Source organism: Habropoda laboriosa, unplaced genomic scaffold (genome assembly GCF_001263275.1).
Source record: "Habropoda laboriosa isolate 0110345459 unplaced genomic scaffold, ASM126327v1 scaffold257, whole genome shotgun sequence".
In the NCBI taxonomy this organism is placed as follows: domain Eukaryota; kingdom Metazoa; phylum Arthropoda; class Insecta; order Hymenoptera; family Apidae; genus Habropoda; species Habropoda laboriosa.
The window spans coordinates 111,322-130,919 of record NW_017100369.1 but is presented as its reverse complement, the minus strand read 5'-3'; the positions used below and the strand labels follow the sequence as shown (position 1 = coordinate 130,919).

At 39.7% G+C, this 19,598-nt stretch overlaps 1 protein-coding gene across 1 annotated transcript in view; it reads right to left on the bottom strand.

Moving 5' to 3' along the window:
* LOC108574810 (angiotensin-converting enzyme) overlaps positions 1-19,598 on the bottom strand; it is a 65,149-nt gene that overhangs the window by 6,220 nt on the left and 39,331 nt on the right. The window contains exon 11 of the mRNA XM_017937455.1: positions 19,063-19,203. Within this exon, the coding sequence (XP_017792944.1) occupies positions 19,063-19,203 (141 nt within the window). The remainder of the gene's footprint in view (positions 1-19,062; positions 19,204-19,598) is intronic.

Below are 19,598 nucleotides of genomic sequence, written 5' to 3'. Positions count from 1 at the left end.
AACCATTCAAACTTTACTTACAAATGTAAACATCTAAAAATATAAAACTACATAATATAACCTAAAATATAATCTCGTTGACTTTTGGTTTCCCTTGTCCTTTTCCTATCCAAACATATCAACCAATTTCCAATTCCGCGAGCACAAGCAAAAGGGAAAATCACGCTTTTCCACAAGTATCCTGAAAAATATATTCAACGAAACGCAACCTAGCGACTCTCGGCCATTCAAATTGCCTCGAAAGAGGAGCTCGTAATTCGTGCGTCGTTAGGCTTTAACGAGATCACCGCTGGGGCGGCGCTTTCTATACACGTCGGTTGCAACAGTATTACGAACGAACCAACAACCAACAGCTTATACGTGTTACAATGTGAAAAACCTGTGGACGGTTGTCGAGGAAAAATCACGCGGAGAATTGGAACGAGAGAAAAATAAAGACGCGTAACGAGCCTTTCTTTTCGCAGCTGTTTTAGCCGTAGTACGTCCCGCGATGCCTAATTAGCCTATCTTTGGCAATCGACCGTGTTCAGTAGCTCGTTCGAGCGTGCTCGCGCGATTTCTCGCTCGGTGGGTGTGTCACAATTCTCCACTCTCGCGGTAGTTTCTATGAGTTACGACGTCGAATTAATATTTCAGCCGTTTCTCCCTCCTTGCGTGGAGATTCGAGGGAAATTTTAGTTTACGCGTCGATAAAAGCTATGCAACGAGACGGTCGTTTAACGCTTCTAATCCTTTCATTTATCATTCTGTCTCGGCTGTTACGTATTTCAACTTGCGACGGTTATACGTTGGTTTAACCCTCTATTACGAGTAGTTACGTGCTCCGCAAAGATTAACTATTTCCTCTGTGAAGTTTTCTTGAAATTTTTAACAACAAATTTTTTTACTACTGTAAGTGTTATTTCATTCTTTTCGAGAATGTGTGAAAGCTACAGGTGGTTGTAATATTGGATAGAGTTTTTCTCTAGTTTGTAAGGACGAAAGAAACTTGCGGAGATAGTTCACGACCTGTGTAAGGGAGGGTTGATATTGTATCAGATGAAGGAAGTGGAAATATTGCGTGTAATTTGATCATTCGTTAGGGGGAACGCTTCGATCTTAACAAGTGATCTATCCACTGTCACGTGGACAGTTATACTGTTTCTCTAGTTTGCGTGGACAGAGTAAGCTTGCGACTTCATAGTACACGAGCTGTGTAAAAGAGGGTTAATGTTTATCAGATTGAAGAATAATTTGTTAGGGGGAATTGTGACGCTTCGATCTCGACAAGTGGACACTTATGTTATTTCTGTAGTTTTTAAGGACGAAAGGAACTTGTAGCCTCAGTCCACGACGGGTGGAACAGAAGATTAATATTACGTCGGATGAAAGAATAATGTGATCATTCTTTAGGAAAATTAAGACACTTCGATCTTGACAAGTGATCTATCCACCGTCGCTTATATTATTTCTCTAGCTTGCGAGGATAGAACAAACTTACGACTTCTATAAAAGAGCGTTAATATTTATCGGACGAAAGGATAATTCGACCATTCGTTAGGAAAATTAAGACACTTCGATCTTGACAAGTGATCTATCCACTGTCACGTGGACACTTCTGTTATTTCTTTACTTTGTAAAGACAGAAGGGTTAACGACTCAAACTCGTCACAGAAACTCTACTCAAGGTATACTAAAAACAGTTATATTTGTGAGAGTAGAGTGAATGTAGAGAGTCGGATCTGCGGAGAAACCCGGTCCCAACGCCTTGACACCCCCACACGCTAAGGGCTGGGTCGAAACCCCCAACTTGTGCCAGGGCTTCCCGGAGGCAAGAGAGGGGCGTCAGGGTAGTGTTTAAGGACGCGTTAAGAGCATTGTTGCCAAGGACGAGGAGTCAACGACAGATGGAGAAATAAGTATAGTTTTCGACATTATTTTAACTAATCCTGGAAAAATATTATCCCAACTTTCGATTTAATTTACAACACAATTACAACACTATTACTCGATACACTACTAAAACACTGAAAGACTCGCACCTAAATGCATGCTTAAAAAAAAATCACAGGTCAAGGGGTTAATATCGCACGAAATGAAGGAAGTAGAAACATCGCGCGTAATTTAACCATACGGCAGGGGGAATTATGACACTTCGATCTTAACAAGTAGATCTATCCACCACGAACACCGGCTAGTTTCTCTACCGTCGATCATTCTAACAATCATCACAGAGATCGAGACTTATACCTTTTCCATAACGATGCTAACCAGGCTAATAGCTCTATCAGATCGTAACCTCGTAACATATCCATTCGAATCGGTTGCTCAGGGGATCCATTAAATTGAATCACGGAGGAAACGAGATACCTAGAGGCGAGAATCGATCGAGAGTGAACGTCGTCCGTGAGGTCGTCGACACGATCGACAATGATTACAGTTCGAAAAAGAAGGAAAAAAGGTACAGCCTCTGAGACACGGCTATTTAAATACAATGGCGGTGGTAGCGGTGCTCAGTGAAGAAACTCGTTACGTCGTCTGCACGATGGATCGGCTAAATCATTGGCTGGGTCGTTAAGATTCGCGGTAGAATCGTAAAGTGAAAAGTTTTGGAGAGATTTTACGACGGTTGCCGCACCGCCGCAAGAAAATATCAGGGAGTTGGTGCGATTACGTGATTCGAGGGGAGTTTCGTTGCTGTTATTCGAGCTTCTTTCTCAAGTCTTCTTTTCACCTCGTACGGTTTTCCTCGTTTCCTTTTGCCAACGATCTACCGATTCGAAGACAAACGATCCACCGTGCGTAATGCCGATATACGACAATGTTCCGCGTTAGGTAATACGAACTTAATACACTGGGAGGATTTGTTGCTTCGCGACGACGGCTGAGGTTTTCACGGAGAATTTGCTGATACCGGAAGTAGTACGGCGCAGTGGACGTTGGTCGTTATTCTTCGTACTTTGTGGGGGAATGGATAGTAGTTTTTACTGGTCACTGTTTGGAGAATTTTTCCAATTTCATTCGAATGGCCCCTTTTAGAAGATTTCTGTGTTCGTATTCGTTTCTTTTTGAGATTCTTTTCCGACGAGCTAAAATCACGTCCTTAAACTTTCATATCTCGGCGGATAATTTATTAAGTGGCTGTAATCGACGGTTTGTTCGTTTTTCTCGCGGGGAATCAGGTACGAAACCAGGTGAAAATCTGACGATCGATTTCACGAAAGTGAAAAGCACAAGCGGACGACGTAAGCGTTGACACCGAACGTGTAATACGAGTTTTTGGGAAAGTGATTGTGATACAGGTCACGGCGGAGCACCAGCAGCAGCACTTCCGGTTCCTTTCCGCGAACAAACCACGCCTCCCCCGTGGGAAACGGCCGGACGAGCAAAAAGATTTCGGTATGCCCTCGATGCAATTTATATCGATCTCACAATTTCCGGCCTAAGCGAAATCGCCACTTTCCTGTCCTGGCTCGGGCCTTTCGCAACGCGGGATGCTGGCTGCTTAATTCGCCGCGCTCCACGCGCTGTCTTGCTATGCCTGACCTTATCTACTTATGGGAAAGTTTTTCCTGCCGCGTGAAACCAATTACCCGTTTGTTTTTCTCGTTCTTCTAAAGACTGAAGCGTTGCCTTTCGAAGTTTCGTGACAAATTGACGAATTCGATGTTTCATTTGGGCATTCATTTTTGATTAGGCGGTGATAGTTGAGATGATTGAGAGGTTTTAATGTTGCACTCGTTAGGAGAGGAAGAGATGGATGTTGTGTTGAGAATTTTAATGGGATCGAGGTTTGAAGGGTTTTTCAGCGTGATTTTGTAAATGTTGAAGTTTTGGAAATTGGGATATAGTGCTGTATCGTTCGTAAACACTAGGAACACTGTTATACATAATCGCTGAAGATTCTAGCGCTCCACAAGGAGAATAGAAATATGAAATATTATTGTCATTACTTAAAAATTAGTTTGTAGTCAAGATATTCAGAAAAATATAAAGATTATTATTACTACTGTTTTAAAAATTATTTTGTATCAATAAATGCTCTAAATATTCAGAAAAAAATGAAGATTATTACTATTACTATTTAAAAAATTATTTCGTACGAATAAATGCCCAAAATATTCAGAAAAAAATGAAGATTATTACTATTACTATTTAAAAAATTATTTCGTACGAATAAATGCCCAAAATATTCAGAAAAAAATGAAGATTATTACTATTACTATTTAAAAAATTATTTCGTACGAATAAATGCCCAAAATATTCAGAAAAAAATGAAGATTATTACTATTACTATTTAAAAAATTATTTCGTACGAATAAATGCCCAAAATATTCAGAAAAAAATGAAAATTATTATCACTACTGCTTTAAAAATTATTTTGTACCAATAAATGCCCTCAATATTCAGAAAAAAATGAAGATTATTACTATTACTATTTAAAAAATTATTTCGTACCAATAAATACCCAAAATATTCAGAAAAAAATGGACATTACTATCACTACTATTTTAAAAAATATTTTGTGTCGATAAATGCCCTAAATATTCAGAAAAAAATGGACATTACTATCACCACTATTTTAAAAAATATTTTGTGTCGATAAATACCCAAAATATTCAGAAAAAAATGAAGATTATTACTATTACTATTTAAAAAATTATTTCGTACGAATAAATGCCCAAAATATTCAGAAAAAAATGAAGATTATTACTATTACTATTTAAAAAATTATTTCGTACGAATAAATGCCCAAAATATTCAGAAAAAAATGAAAATTATTATCACTACTGTTTTAAAAATGATTTCGTACCAATAAATGCTAAAAATCTTAATATCTATATACAACAATTGCACGACAGATACATACAAAGTATAACAAATTTCTCAATTTCCCTCTGACACCCGAAAATTGCACATCTCTGTACCCGAAACGTTCACCTTCGGAATCCTTGAATTATCATAAACGGGTTAACTCGGTCCATCAACTTGTGTCTCCAACTATTCCCACCACAGACAAACATCTCACCGTCCAAGAATCCTCGTCCTTGTGTTACCATAGCGACATTGATCCTTCGAAATTTTACTTAGAAGGTCCAGTTCCACTCGCATTCCTCTCCTCTCGCGCCGTTTTCCTTTCCTGATCTCAACCTCTCAACCAAACACACCTCCACATCTTTTCTCTCTTTCTTCCTTTTTTTCTCTGATCGAATCCAATCAACCAATGATTCCCATTGTCTCGCAACAATGTCGAACGTTGTAGTATGTTCCAGCGAAAAACGTGTCGAATAATTTCCTCACGTGCACCAAGTAGAGAATCGAGTCACGAGCCTAAACAGGTTCGCGAATCTACGCTTCGAGGGTGATCCTTGACACAGGTTGTGGGAAACGCGTGTCATTTGCCGGTTCAGACCTTCAGACAGGCCCACAACGAACTCTCTAACACGAGCAATAGTCTCTATTATCAATGGAAAATGGTACGACGAATTTTCTTCTGACAAATTCTGTACCATTTTGTTGCTTAATTTCTCGTTCGCGGGACTTTCGAAAATAGTCGAATGAAACCCGACAGTTCCAAGGACAGTTTGCACGAATCTCAGTCGATCTCTGCTTAATCACTTCCATTAAATGTTGATCGAGCAGAAGTTTCTGCGGAATCCCGTGAAACTGGTCGATTTCGTCGCGAAGAGATCGAATTTTGATAAGTACAAGACAGCTTTTTTCCCCTCAATTTTTAGCTTCTTCGGCCAACTAAAATTTCTTACACTCTACATAGTCGCACTGGGAGTGTGTTGAGATTTTCGAGTTTACGACGTGGATGCAAATTTTGCGCTATTTTTGAGCGAGCCTTCTTCTTTCGGACACGGTTGCGCGTTGAACAGCCTTTTAGGCAAATTTCTAGACGCGGTGGAAGGTGTTTTTATGGATCGTAAGTAGCGAGAGAATTAGCGCCGCGATTGTTAAGAGTGTAATTTGGCGGCAGTGCAGGAGGCAACGGAGATTCAATTAAGAGCTCGTTAATGGTTATATGAAAAAGGTTGTAACGGTGGTAAGAGGATTATTTCGATCGGCGGGGATCGCTCGATTCGTCGAAATTACTTGTTTTATTACGACTACTACCCTATGAATAATAACGAGCAATTATCCAGTTTGTAACGAGATGCAACGTTCTCGTTATTTATGAGCGCGAGTTGTTGTAGTCGACTCGTGATTCTACTGCATTTGCTATGAAAACAAATTTGGGACTCTGTTGCATTTTTTGTAAAGGGAAATTCACGATTATACTGCTTTTTTTATAAAAAGAAAATTCACTACTCTACTGTATTTGTCACGAAGAATAATTGACGACTCTGCTCTAATCTGGGTCATTATTGACCCAAGTGAAATTTCACTCCGGTATATCTTCCAAGCGAATTTTCATATTTATTGAAGAAAGTTTGGAACATTTGACTTAATGAACAATTGTACAATGCAATAGAGACTTTGATAGGTACTTCAGAATTTTTTCAGATTTTTCGAAAGCTGAAACCAGTGAAGAAATTAGACATGGACATAAACGATCCAGTTTACCTATGAAGTGTGAACAGATATGTTTGCCTACGGAGGGATAAGAAGAAAACTCACCACTCTATTGCATTTGTTATAAAAAAAATTTATGACTCTGCTACATTTGCAACAAAGAAGAAAACAGACCATTCCACAAATCTATTGTATTCGTTAAAAAAATAAAAATTGACGACTCGATTGCATTTGCTATAAAGAAAATTCGCTATTCCATTGTATGCATTTGCTATAAAAAGAAAATTCAAAAGTCTACTGTATTCGTTAAAAAAATAAAAATTGACGACTCTATTGCATTTGCTATAAAGAAAATTCGCTATTCCATTGTATGCATTTGCTATAAAAAGAAAATTCACAAATCTACTGTATTCGTTATAAAAAAAAAATTGACGACTCTATTGCATTTGCTATAAAGATAATTCGCTATTCCATTGTATGCATTTGCTATAAAAAGAAAATTCACACGTCTACTGCATTCGTTACAAAAAAATTCACGGCTCTATTGAATTTGCTATAAAGAAAGAAACGACACCGCTGTACTTGCTATAAAAAGAAAATTCACAAGCCTACTGTATTCGTTACAAAAAAATTCACGGCTCTATTGAATTTGCTATAAAGAAAGAAACGACACCGCTGTACTTGCTATAAAAAGAAAATTCACAAGCCTACTGTATTCGTTACAAAAAAATTCACGGCTCTATTGAATTTGCTATAAAGAAAGAAACGACACCGCTGTACTTGCTATAAAAAGAAAATTCACAAGCCTACTGTATTCGTTACAAAAAAATTCACGGCTCTATTGAATTTGCTATAAAGAAAGAAACGACACCGCTGTACTTGCTATAAAAAGAAAATTCACAAGCCTACTGTATTCGTTACAAAAAAATTCACGGCTCTATTGAATTTGCTATAAAGAAAGAAACGACACCGCTGTACTTGCTATAAAAAGAAAATTCACAAGCCTACTGTATTCGTTACAAAAAAATTCACGGCTCTATTGAATTTGCTATAAAGAAAGAAACGACACCGCTGTACTTGCTATAAAAAGAAAATTCACAAGCCTACTGTATTCGTTACAAAAAAATTCACGGCTCTATTGAATTTGCTATAAAGAAAGAAACGACACCGCTGTACTTGCTATAAAAAGAAAATTCACAAGCCTACTGTATTCGTTACAAAAAAATTCACGGCTCTATTGAATTTGCTATAAAGAAAGAAACGACACCGCTGTACTTGCTATAAAAAGAAAATTCACAAGCCTACTGTATTCGTTACAAAAAAATTCACGGCTCTATTGAATTTGCTATAAAGAAAGAAACGACACCGCTGTACTTGCTATAAAAAGAAAATTCACAAGCCTACTGTATTCGTTACAAAAAAATTCACGGCTCTATTGAATTTGCTATAAAGAAAGAAACGACACCGCTGTACTTGCTATAAAAAGAAAATTCACAAGCCTACTGTATTCGTTACAAAAAAAAACTCACAACTCTACTGCATTTGTTATTAAAAAAAAAATGGTCTATCGATCGTCGAATTGCAAATGGCCCGTGGACACGTTTCAGGAAGCCGCAGGTGTCTCGAGAAATCTTTTCCCCTCCCAGCTCTCGTTATTCTCGTTCGAGTTTCTTGCACACTTCTCTCTCACTCTCTTTCTCCTCCGATTCTTCCTTCTGGTTTGCGCTGTACCGGCGCAAAAGCCGCGGGCGAGAGTGAAGTTACACACACAGGCCGTAAAACGGAAGTGCAACGCGTAACAAGCCGCCGCCACGCCGCCGCGCGTGTTTTCTTCGCGTAACTGCGTGTACGCGACGCACGCGCGCTTTTTACGCGCCACCCGCCGCAATATCTCGCTTTCGTAACATCGCGTCCGCAAAGTTACAACCGGCACAAACGGGGGCCAGAGATCGTCCTTCGGTTACAGGAAGTGTCCGAGCCTTCGTCAACGGACGCTGGCCGATTTCGATCTGTCGATCGATCCGCTGAACGCGAGTCTCGCGTCGCCTAGCTCCGGAGAAAACGAGTTTCCACGATAGGAAAGAAATTGCCCGTGTGCGTGTCTGCTTTTTAATTTTTATCGTCGACACAACAGCCAGTAAAGAATGTGTTCCCTTCGCGAGGAGAAATTTTGCAATGCAAGTGTGCCCTGTTGCTGGTTCGTGAGAGCACCCGTAAACAAAAATTAATTTCCCGCATAATGATAGTAATTACCGTCCCCCTTTATTGCACACATTTTTGCAGGTGTGAAAGGAAGCCGAGTACTTCGCCAGCTGTTTATTCGTCAGTGTTTTCCTTATTCCAGTAAGAGCACACTTCGTTTAACCAGCTTCGAGGAAATAAGTCAAGGATTTAAGCCTTTCGAGATCAGTGGGTCGCATGTGTTCCACTTGAACGGGCCAATAAAATTTACGATCCATTCTGTGTGCATCGCTGATCGATAGATAAGTATCGAATTCGCAAAAAAAGTAATTTCATACGTCTAAATATTAAAAATATCATTCCGAGTATGATAAAAACGTAATTAAAATAAATACTATTTAATTCGTGAAAATGAATTACCCACGGAAGGATTGATTTGAGAAAGACACTTCCGAACAGTTTCTTCCATTTTTGATTTAAAGAAAAGAAGTTAGACAGATTGATGAGCGATAGTGTGTCTTCCACTTATCGAATAAAAATCAGACATCGACTCTATCTCCAACGAGATTTCATACTCGTAAGAGGCTTAATTACACTACACGTAAAAAATACTAAAGAAAATTCTTCCGCTATTTTAAACACCTTACGCAACATGAAATGAAAAAGCCGCGAAACTTTAGGGAGAAAGGTCTGCCCTCGAAAGCAGAAAATCATCCCGTTCCTCCTTTCACGTAATAGGTTCGCAAGTCAAATTTCATAATCGACCACTGAACACGAGCCTTACGTTCTCTCGTAAATAGATAATTTCTTTCGCCTACAGTGGATCGCTACTATAGATCGCTCCCAAGCGATAGAAAACGATTTATTACAGCAACAGCTCTTTATACCGACGGCTATCCCTTCTAATTACTCATACCTTTATAGATTCCTTGTTTAACCCTTCGAGAGTTTATTCCGTGTGAGATTCGGACAATGCGTGAAATATTTCACTGTTTAACTCAAGAGAGACTCTTAGGAAGAATGTTAAAAAGGGACGAGTATTATTGTCCATAATATCCATTGTATCCTTTGTTTGTAATATACTTTGTATTAATAAAAAAATTGTAACATAATTGATGTTTAAATTTGTAAAAATTAAGAATTTGTCGGGTGTATTTCTGTGCTGGAAATTACGAATTCCTTGGGAGTATTTTTGTGTTGGAAATTAAGAATTTGTCGGGTGTATTTTTGTGCAGGAAATTAAGAATTTGTCGGGTGTATTTTTGTGCAGGAAATTAAGAATTTGTCGGGTGTATTTTTGTGCAGGAAATTAAGAATTTGTCGGGTGTATTTTTGTGCAGGAAATTAAGAATTTGTCGGGTGTATTTTTGTGCAGGAAATTAAGAATTTGTCGGGTGTATTTTTGTGCAGGAAATTAAGAATTTGTCGGGTGTATTTTTGTGCAGGAAATTAAGAATTTGTCGGGTGTATTTTTGTGCAGGAAATTAAGAATTTGTCGGGTGTATTTTTGTGCAGGAAATTAAGAATTTGTCGGGTGTATTTTTGTGCTGAAAATGAAGAATTCGTCGAGTGTATTTCTGTGCTGGAAATTAAGAATTTCTTGGGTGTATTTTTGTGCTGAAAATTAAGGATTTTTTCAGTGTATTTCTGTGCTGGAAATTAAAAATTCCTTGGGAGTATTTTTGTGTTGGAAATTAGAAATTCCTTAGGAGTATTTTTGTGTTGGAAATTAAACATTTCTTGGGTGTATTTTTGTGCTGGAAATTAAGAATTTGTCGAGTGCATTTCTGTGCTGGAAATTAAGAATTTATTCGGTGTATTTTTGCGCTGGAAATTAAGAATTTGTCGGGTGTATTTCTGTGCTGGAAATTAAGAATTTCTTGGGTGTATTTTTGTGCTGAAAATTAAGGATTTTTTCATTGTATTTCTGTGCTGGAAATTAAAAATTCCTTCGGAGTATTTTTGTGTTGGAAATTAAACATTTCTTGGGTGTATTTTTGTTCGTAATTCATAATTTTATTAGACCGTCGAAAGGGTTAACGTACGTGAAGAAAGACACGCGCGCCATTTAACCGACCGACATTTTCCCATTTATTTCCGATTTTTTAAAACTCAATATTCGATGGTCAGATAACGGTGTGGAGGTCGATGCGTGGTCGCCAGATTGGTAAGAGAAATTGCGGAACCGAACAATGGTTTCCCTCTCGTTGACCCAGATCACGTGGACTACCGGAGATTGTCAAGGGAGGCGATCGGATAGCCTCGAGATCGATATAATACGTCCCTCTTGATTGTGTTTCGCGAACGATACGAACAGACAACCAACCCCCTTCTCTCTGTGCCTTGCAGCTTCTTTCGGTAACATCTTTTTGAAACCTGTCCAAGATTGTTCATTTCGTACTAGCTGGGACCTTGAAGGTATCGTTTATTCGATTCAATCTCGGATGGCTATTTTCTTATTCCTGTTACGAGTCTGATATTATTTGACAATTGTTGCCTCGAGGTTTTATTTTATTTCTTTTCTTTTTAGTTTTGTTGGGATTGAATAGTAGAGAAGGGTTAATGTTGATGTAAGGTATTACTTGTGTTTAGTGTACAGTAGGACTCTACATAACTAGAGAAATATGATTAATTTAATTAACCCAAAATTATAAAATTACAAATTCCGAATTTGTGTGTTCCTTTCCCTTTTCTGATCGCGTTATACAGGGGTAGTAATAATTTTTTATTTACCTACTGTATTTTTATTTAAATTCGAAGGCAGTTCTTGTCTTCGAAAATTCTACGAATTCAAACGACTGTATAGAGTTTCAAAAATTTTTTTGGGGATTCAAACCACAAAGATTTTAAAGATTAAAGTTTCCTCTTTACAACGACTCTTTAAAAGTTGATCTACGATTTTTTGTCGCAGTTTTATCACACTTGAAATGCTTCTCCACTAGGAAGTTCGTATTTTCAAAAATTTCACGAATTCAAACGATTGCATGGAGTTCAACAATTTTTTTTAGGGATTCAAATCGTAAGGAGTTTGAAGACTGAAGCTTCCCCTTTACAACGACCCCTTAAAAGTTGGTCTACGATTTTTTGTCGCAGTTTTATTGCACTTTGAATGAGAAGTGTACCGCTGACATGAGAATAAGGTATAGCTAGTGGAAGCAATGTAGTGAAGTCGTATGTTAACGCCGCCTGACTGATCTTACGCACTCGCTACATTTATTCCACTGACTATACACCCCAATAAGACTGATTTCACGATTATTGTACGATTTTTCAAAGATCGACAATTTTTCTTATTAAAACCCAACCAAATTTTGCATAATTAAATATAGCCTACTATGAAACCTGCGGGAACAGTCACAAATCCTAATGTTCTATACTGAACCACGCAAATTTCGATTATTCTTCTTGTTAACACCTAAACCTTCTGGTCCATCTCACCAAATTTTGCACAATCCCAATCAATCCCCGCAAGCGTCGCTGCCCCAAATACAATAACTCCACACAAACCACCCAAATCAGCAAAATATCGACGAGTGTGCGCCACGCAAAAGTGTATGGAAACGAGGAATATCGCCGAAGGCAGGGAATATTTTTCACGAAGAACGCCCACAAATGTTGACGCATCGCGCGGGCCCGTTGCAAATCGCGGCTGATTTACGGCCGATGGGCAGCGCGCTTGCGTTACGTGTGTGTCGACGCCTATCTCGCTTTCCTTGGGCCTCACGCATCGAGGTCTCCGTGCTGCCGCTCGCCCTACTCAGCCGCGCGCGACAGCACGAAACACAGAAATTCGCCGGCTGTTTTTTTTAATAAATGTCCCGTCGTTCTCTTGACGCCCGGGTGAAAGCGAACGAGCCAGGTGTAATTGCTCGAACGATTACTCGCGGCAAAGAAGAGGAACGTTTCCTTCGTTATTATCGCCCAACGGAGCAATATATCTTTGAACGTGTAAACATGTTATTCCAATCCCGCCAGTCTTTCTTCGCTTTTTCTTGCCTTCTTCTTTCGAATCTGATAGAAAAAAAAACTTGTCACACCGAGCGGAAGGTTCCATCCATAGGTCAGTCGGTTTGATAATTAGCGATTCGATGACGACAGTTTCAGGAAAGCGGCAGAAAGATTCCTTGAAGGAGATTTACGCGCAGGACCTTCCGTAGAATACGACACCAAGAGGGAGAAAGAAAGAGAGAAGGAGTAATAACTTCAGTGATAAAGAACGACGAAGGACGATCGAAACGAGCTCACATCACGAGCCAAGGTCTTACAGAGTTCTTACCATCTCCACCATCTTTTAATACAAATCAGAGAGGAATGTTAATTCGTCCCAGACGGATCCACACAGTTCAGCCGTCTATTTATTATAATTTTACTGGAAGATAATGAAAACCGTGGAAGGACGCTAACAAAAAAAAAAAAAAAACTATTGAGTATCTGCCCCTATAACGGTATATATTCGTGAACAGGAGAACGAGATCTGTAAATATTCCAAATTTTAAATAAATCGTAAGTTCTGACAAAATCTCAACGAAGCCGAGACTCGTTTCGCACCTCGTTATCTCCGTCGATTTATACAACTGTTTATTAGGTGTTCCTCGATGGAACAATTTTTTCCTCTCCCCTTTTTTCGTCAAATTCTTAAGAGCATCGGGTGACATTTATTCAGGGTTAATGTGATCGTTTGTGAAATTTCGATGCTCGAAATTCGAGAGGAAGAGGAGGAACGAGAAGTTGATCTCTCCTTTCGTTCTCTTCCCAAAATTCGAGTCGACACGTAAGTCGGCTCTCGATGACGCGATTCTTTTTTTATTCTCCCACCGATGGAGATCATAGCCGAAGAAATTCGACGTGTCTTCTCTCGTTGGTTCAATACCGGGAATTTCGAAACGAAAACAAGCCCGGCTATTTTGTCGAGAATCAGGACACAAAGAGACGATGGCCGGACTGTCGTCTATTTTTAGTGCGCACATTGCAAAAGGAACGAGCCTCGAAAATGTCCGCAGCCTTGAATTTTAACCAGGTCAAAATGTCGGCGGACCCTTTCTTTCTTTCGAAAAACTTTCGGGAGATGCCAGCTGTCTCGCTTAACCGCGCGACGTTCTTTCTTCCTCTTTTTCTCATCACGTTTGACGACGATCGTCCGACTAACACTCCGGAATATTCAAAAACCTGGACCGTATAACGTACACCAAAAACGGAGGACGTGTTTCTCAATCAGCTGTCACCTTGGAATACTTAATCGCGGATTTTTTTCGGTCTCCACCTGTTCCTTTTTCCTCCGATGAATTCGTGTTTGTATTTAACCCGCTCAAAAAAGACTAGTTTTCATATTTCCTCCGAAGAATTCTTCGAAACGAACGCACAAGGGTGAAAGGCGGTTCGTTTTTTCGACTATTTCTGTCTGGAGAACAGAAACCGACCGCCTCGAGGTTCCTCAGCATCCCTCCCACGGTCCTCGACATCTGACAGCGAATATTTACCGGCCGAATCGTTAAATCGCCGATGAATAAACATACAAAAGTGGCGGCCTTTCGAAACCGTGATCGGTGATCGCAGAAAAAAATCGGTATTCCCGCGACGTTGCGGATGAAATTTATTTTATCCCGGTGTTTTAAACAAACCGAGAGGACTTGTTCTCCATCTTGGAAGTAATGATCTCACGCGCGGTGTAGGTTCGAATGAAATTCAGGAATGCGGTTGAAATTTGGAATTTTCGTGGACGATACTGTATATATTGGACGATTGCAAAAGTTCGAAAATTGAAATAGCAATCGTGGCCGATTTGAAGATGATACATAAGCGGTGCGTGCAAAGGCACGTTTCATTTCAAACTGAAATGGAATGAAATGAACAATTATGTGAAAAGTAAGACACAAGCGCTGTGTATCTGTCGATAGGAACGTAACATCACGTTAAAATAAACATTTGTGCCAAAGTGTGATGATAAGCAGACTGCGGATTCTTATGCAAATTCGTATTTTTACGAGTGTAATTAACCCTTACGTCAATAACCGAGTACCCTTTTGCATAATTCTCACTTTAACCCCATTTAACTTCGTTTTGACTGCACACTTACGACTTTTGGGTGAAAAAGGACCTAAGACCTTATGCGCGACATATGAACCTAGACAATAAACGTTTAAAATAAGGAATGTAAACTTGATAACAGCAAAAGTTACTAAAAATATAAAAAGGCGGTGGGTCAAAAAAGACCCGAAGACCGCTCTAGGGTTAAAATATTTGATCTTCCGGGTAAAAGATTGAAATATCCCGGCCGGATCGTTGTTATTTCGCACATTTCCTATCGGTGTTTGCCTCGAATTTTCTTATCAGAAAACTACTAAAATTTCAAGATAAAGTAGACGACAATTCTGGTTATTGACATAAGGGTTAAAAAAACAGAAGCTAGATGGGCAATTGTTTTATTCGTTAAATATTACAACGAGTACTACATTTCTGGTTCGTTTGTATAATTTTGCTTATTGCGTGCATTCTGTGTATTTTTGTGCCTTCAAATTTTCCACGAATGCACAAAAATCCGCAGTCTAGCGACAAGGTTCCCGCAACCTCTGAAAATCGGCCACGAATTTTTCCAATCATCCGATAGAAACCACGATTAACCCTAGAGCGGTCTTCGGGTCATTTTTGACCCACCGTCTTTTTATACTCTTAGTCATTTTTGCTGTTATCAAGTTTACGTTCCTTAACACTATTTCAAACAAATAAGTCAAAATTAATAAGGTCTTGGGTCCTTTTTCACCCAAAAGTCTTAAGTGTACAGTCAAAACGAAGAACGCAATAGGGTTAAACTGTCTTACTTTGCACGACATACTTTTCTTTTTTTTTTTAATTTTTCTAGAATTACTAGGATACGGATCCATAGATCCAGGCAAACGGTACAACGGAAAGGGAAAGCGTACAGCGATGTCGCAAACCGGAACTTTTTCTATCGATTATTCAATCGTTATACCACGACCTTATGGGACTTTCTATTAAAGAGATCGACAAGGAGAGCACAAGTTCGATCATTCTCCGGATTCCCGCGTACCGATTCGTCGTTGTTCCCTTCGTTAGCTGGAAACTGTTTTACGACACTTTAACAGCGGCCTTTTGCCAGGCAAAGCGGCACTTCTCGTCGCGTTATTTTCTCTCCTCTAAAGCTGTTTCTTTCATTACGTTTCGAGCGAGGTCGTTCCGTTTCGGATGAAAGAGAGAAAGAAAAAAAGGTGGGATACGGTTCGATGTATACTTATCATCTCGTTCGAGAAAGTCAAGTTGAACGGTGTTGCGGTAGGCGTTCTGACGAGTCGCTTTTCAAAACTGTCCTTAGAGGTGTGAAGTGTTCCTGTTTCATGAGAGATCGTTCCACGATATTCATACCTGTGTGTCTGAGGTTGTAGATCGTGAGATAGGAAACGTCGGGTTTCTAATCATTCGGAAATTCATCCTTCGAGTGATCGATTAACCCTCGCCGGTCCCTCGTGTCGATTTGACACATTTTTCCGCTAAAAAATTGTATTATTCGGCTATTTGTCGAAAAATATTTTTGTTTAATTTCTATATTTAATAAAAGAATTTACAAAATTAATTATCTATCTTTTCGTTTCGCTGATCTTTTATCATTGTGTCGAATTAACACCGAAGGACCTATTAAACCTAGAGCGGTCTTCGGGTCTCTTTTGACCCATCGCCTTCTGATCTTTTTAATTACTTTTGCTGTTATCAAATTTATGTTCCCTTAACGTTACATCGAAAGTTCATTACCTGAGTTCATATGGCGTGCTGGTAACAAAAATTGTTACACCTAAGACCTTTGGGTCAAAAAAGACCCAAAAACCTCAACTGTACAGTCGAACGAAAGAACGCACTAGGGTTAAGATGCGAAACTGAGGGACGGATGAGGGTTAAGTGTTGCGAGGTTTTCAGCTTTTTCGTGGTGCTTCAAGCTTGGACAATTCTAGCTGAGTTGCTGTTGGGAAATTTGAGGGTGTTTGTTAACCCTCGTACGACGAATGCAGGGATTAGGAAATACATCTATTTTATGTATGAAATGTAAATAAACGAGAAAAACATCAAATACATGTAGTTGAAAGTATGCATATTTATACACAATTCCTTCTTGAAACCCGTGTACAATAGAAACTTTGCTATGGGTTAAAGTGACCCTGCATTCGTCTGTAAAACCATTCGCCTTCCGAGGGTGAAGACTAGAATAACCAAACTCGTAGAAATGACGATTTTTTTGCTTTAAATTGCAGCTTTTTTTGCGAGTCTATGGCGACTTCTGCTGAAATAAGAAATAATTGTATATACGAATTTATTTTTTTATTAATTTGGTTCTTCTAAAGTTTGGTTCTTCTAGTGTTGAATGTCGATCAAGACGAACTTAACATTTTATCTTACAAGAAAAATCACAATTGACGAACGTCAATTTTTCAGGAAATTGATTTGAAGATTTTTGTGGTAGAATGTCATTAATTACTCGACTAATTCATAAATAAAACAATTTTTCTTTTACAATTCAGCTGACATTCCTTGGGTTTCGAGGATCTCCAATAAAACATCGTTTGTGTATTTTTGACTACCAAAAAAAAGGGTTGAAAGATTCCTATTTCGAATCGTGACGTCGTCCTTTTTTCCTAATTTGAATATCACTGACGTTCGTTCACACAAAAATAGCTCTCCTTTGGAGCCACTTTTTGCAATCTCCAAATTAACGATCGTTCTCCTAAAATGATATACGACTCGAAAATTCCAAAATTCAAACTCATCGATAGTTTCCACCGACAAAAAACCTCCACAATATTTTCAGGTAAAATCTACAATCTCCCCTAAGCAAGATTCTCAATCATTTCTGAATATCTGAAAAATTCCACGAAGAATCCTTTCTCTCCTCCAATTGCTCCAATTAACCCCTTGACCTATGATTACTTTTCTGACTGTGCTTCTAGGCGTCAGCCATTTACTGTTTTAGCACTACCAAACCCAATGTATTTAGTTAATAAACATTTTTTAAGTTATGCCACATGAGATACCCGGGTAGATGAAAATAACCCGATCGACCGGGGTATCTCACGAGTACTCGAATATGTACATAAGACAGTGGAAATCTCGGTGGCCGCTACCGCTGGCGTTGTCGGCAATTACTATCGCAAGAAATGAAAAGAAACAATTGCAGGGCGTCTAGGAAAATCACGTACTCTCCTGCGTCAAAGGGTCACCTACGACTGACCGTCCACGGCCAGAGCCGTCACTCTTTTATTACTGTCTTACACATATTATATATGTTGCGTCGTGCGCTTCGAACAAGCGGTATGCTCGAGAGTGGTGGCGCAAGATTGTCGCTGGTTCGTGGTGCGGGTTGTTTGCTGGTGTGAAGTCGTGGTGACTTAGAGTTTGCACGTACTTTAATATATTGTAAGACAAAGGCTTTATGTTGAAGAGTGACAATTTTATGTGGTGTGTGTATTCCCTTTTTGGAGATCTAACGGTGTTCGCTCGATAGAACCTTTTCTGAATCTGTCGCTCGATCGCCGAATTTTTCTCGAGTCCGCCGTGACTCCCCCGCCAAGTGCAAGAAGGCACGCTGATTGGTTTTTCACGTACGCACAAATTACCAATCAACGTGCCCCTTGAGTGTCACCCACCCTTCCATTGCGCCCTTAGCGCGCTTTTCCTTGGAAGGAGTGGGGCCCTACCTGCGGGTGCATGGAATCTTCGCTGCCCTTCGGTGACGCGTTGGAAATTCTCGCCAGGTCAACCCTCGGCCGAGAGTGCCGTTATACGAGCGTGTGGATTGACACTTCAGGAACCCTGGTTTATGACACGTCTTCGGTTATCGAGGACGCGGAAAAGTCGAAATTCTAAAGGCATTGTTCTGTAAGAAATTACTTAAGCGTCTTTGTTCTCAAAAATAACCTTCTCGTGCGAGCGTGCCATAATCCCGGTCAACGAAGACCCCACGCGTTCCGTACCTGCGCGACGGAACAATTGTAGAATAAATATCCTTTTTTTATAATTCACGATTTTTATTCTTTCGCAATAAAAATCCGAATGTAACCTAAAACCGATTCAGTAGTATCAGCGAGAAAGAAGCGCGGGGAGGAGAGCGAGGAGATCGTAAATATGTATTCGTGACATATCGGTGTGAGTCAGAAGTGACTCCGGCATCAGTACTCCGAGGGTTAATACTCTATCAGGTAAGAAAGTTAATCTGTTACAGATTAATTACATTTAGTAATTCTCTTAGGATCACAGTTAACTTTTCTTATTTATATTAATATTTTTGTCACATCTTGGCCAGAATCTCTACCACGAGTCTGACACGTTGTCATACGTTGAGCGGTTAAAATAATCAACACATTAACATCCAAATTCTCCACTTACCCTAAGATCCTCCCAGCATCCGGGCTCCTATAGTAATCGCACCTATGCAGAGGTCTCCTCGGATCATCGACGCTCCTCTGTCCAGCCGCCTGGCACAAGGCTCGATACAGTTGGAACTGAAGGACCCCCGCCACGAAATTCCTGTGAAATATGAGAGAAAGCTCGTGTTTAAATCGTACGTACGAAAATTTCCCTCTGACCTCTCCGTCACATTCCTCCATTTATCCACGATTCTCAATTTTACTCCTCGAATCGACACGAAACCATCGTATTCACGCTACATCGAGTAACCGACGAAAAACAGCGGATCTACGGAAAAAAGGAGGTGAAATTCTAGGTGATCGAGCGTTCAATGACCCCGAAGCGCGGTGACTTTTTCGGAACCTTGAAGAAATCGCGACGTCTCGCGTCCAAGGCCAGTGTTAACGTGGCGGCAATTCGCCGTTCTAGGAATCCTCAGTGTGATTCCGTTGCTTTCTTCGACAACTCTCGATGCACAGGCGAGACACGAAAGACAGAGAGAGCGATGAGAGAGA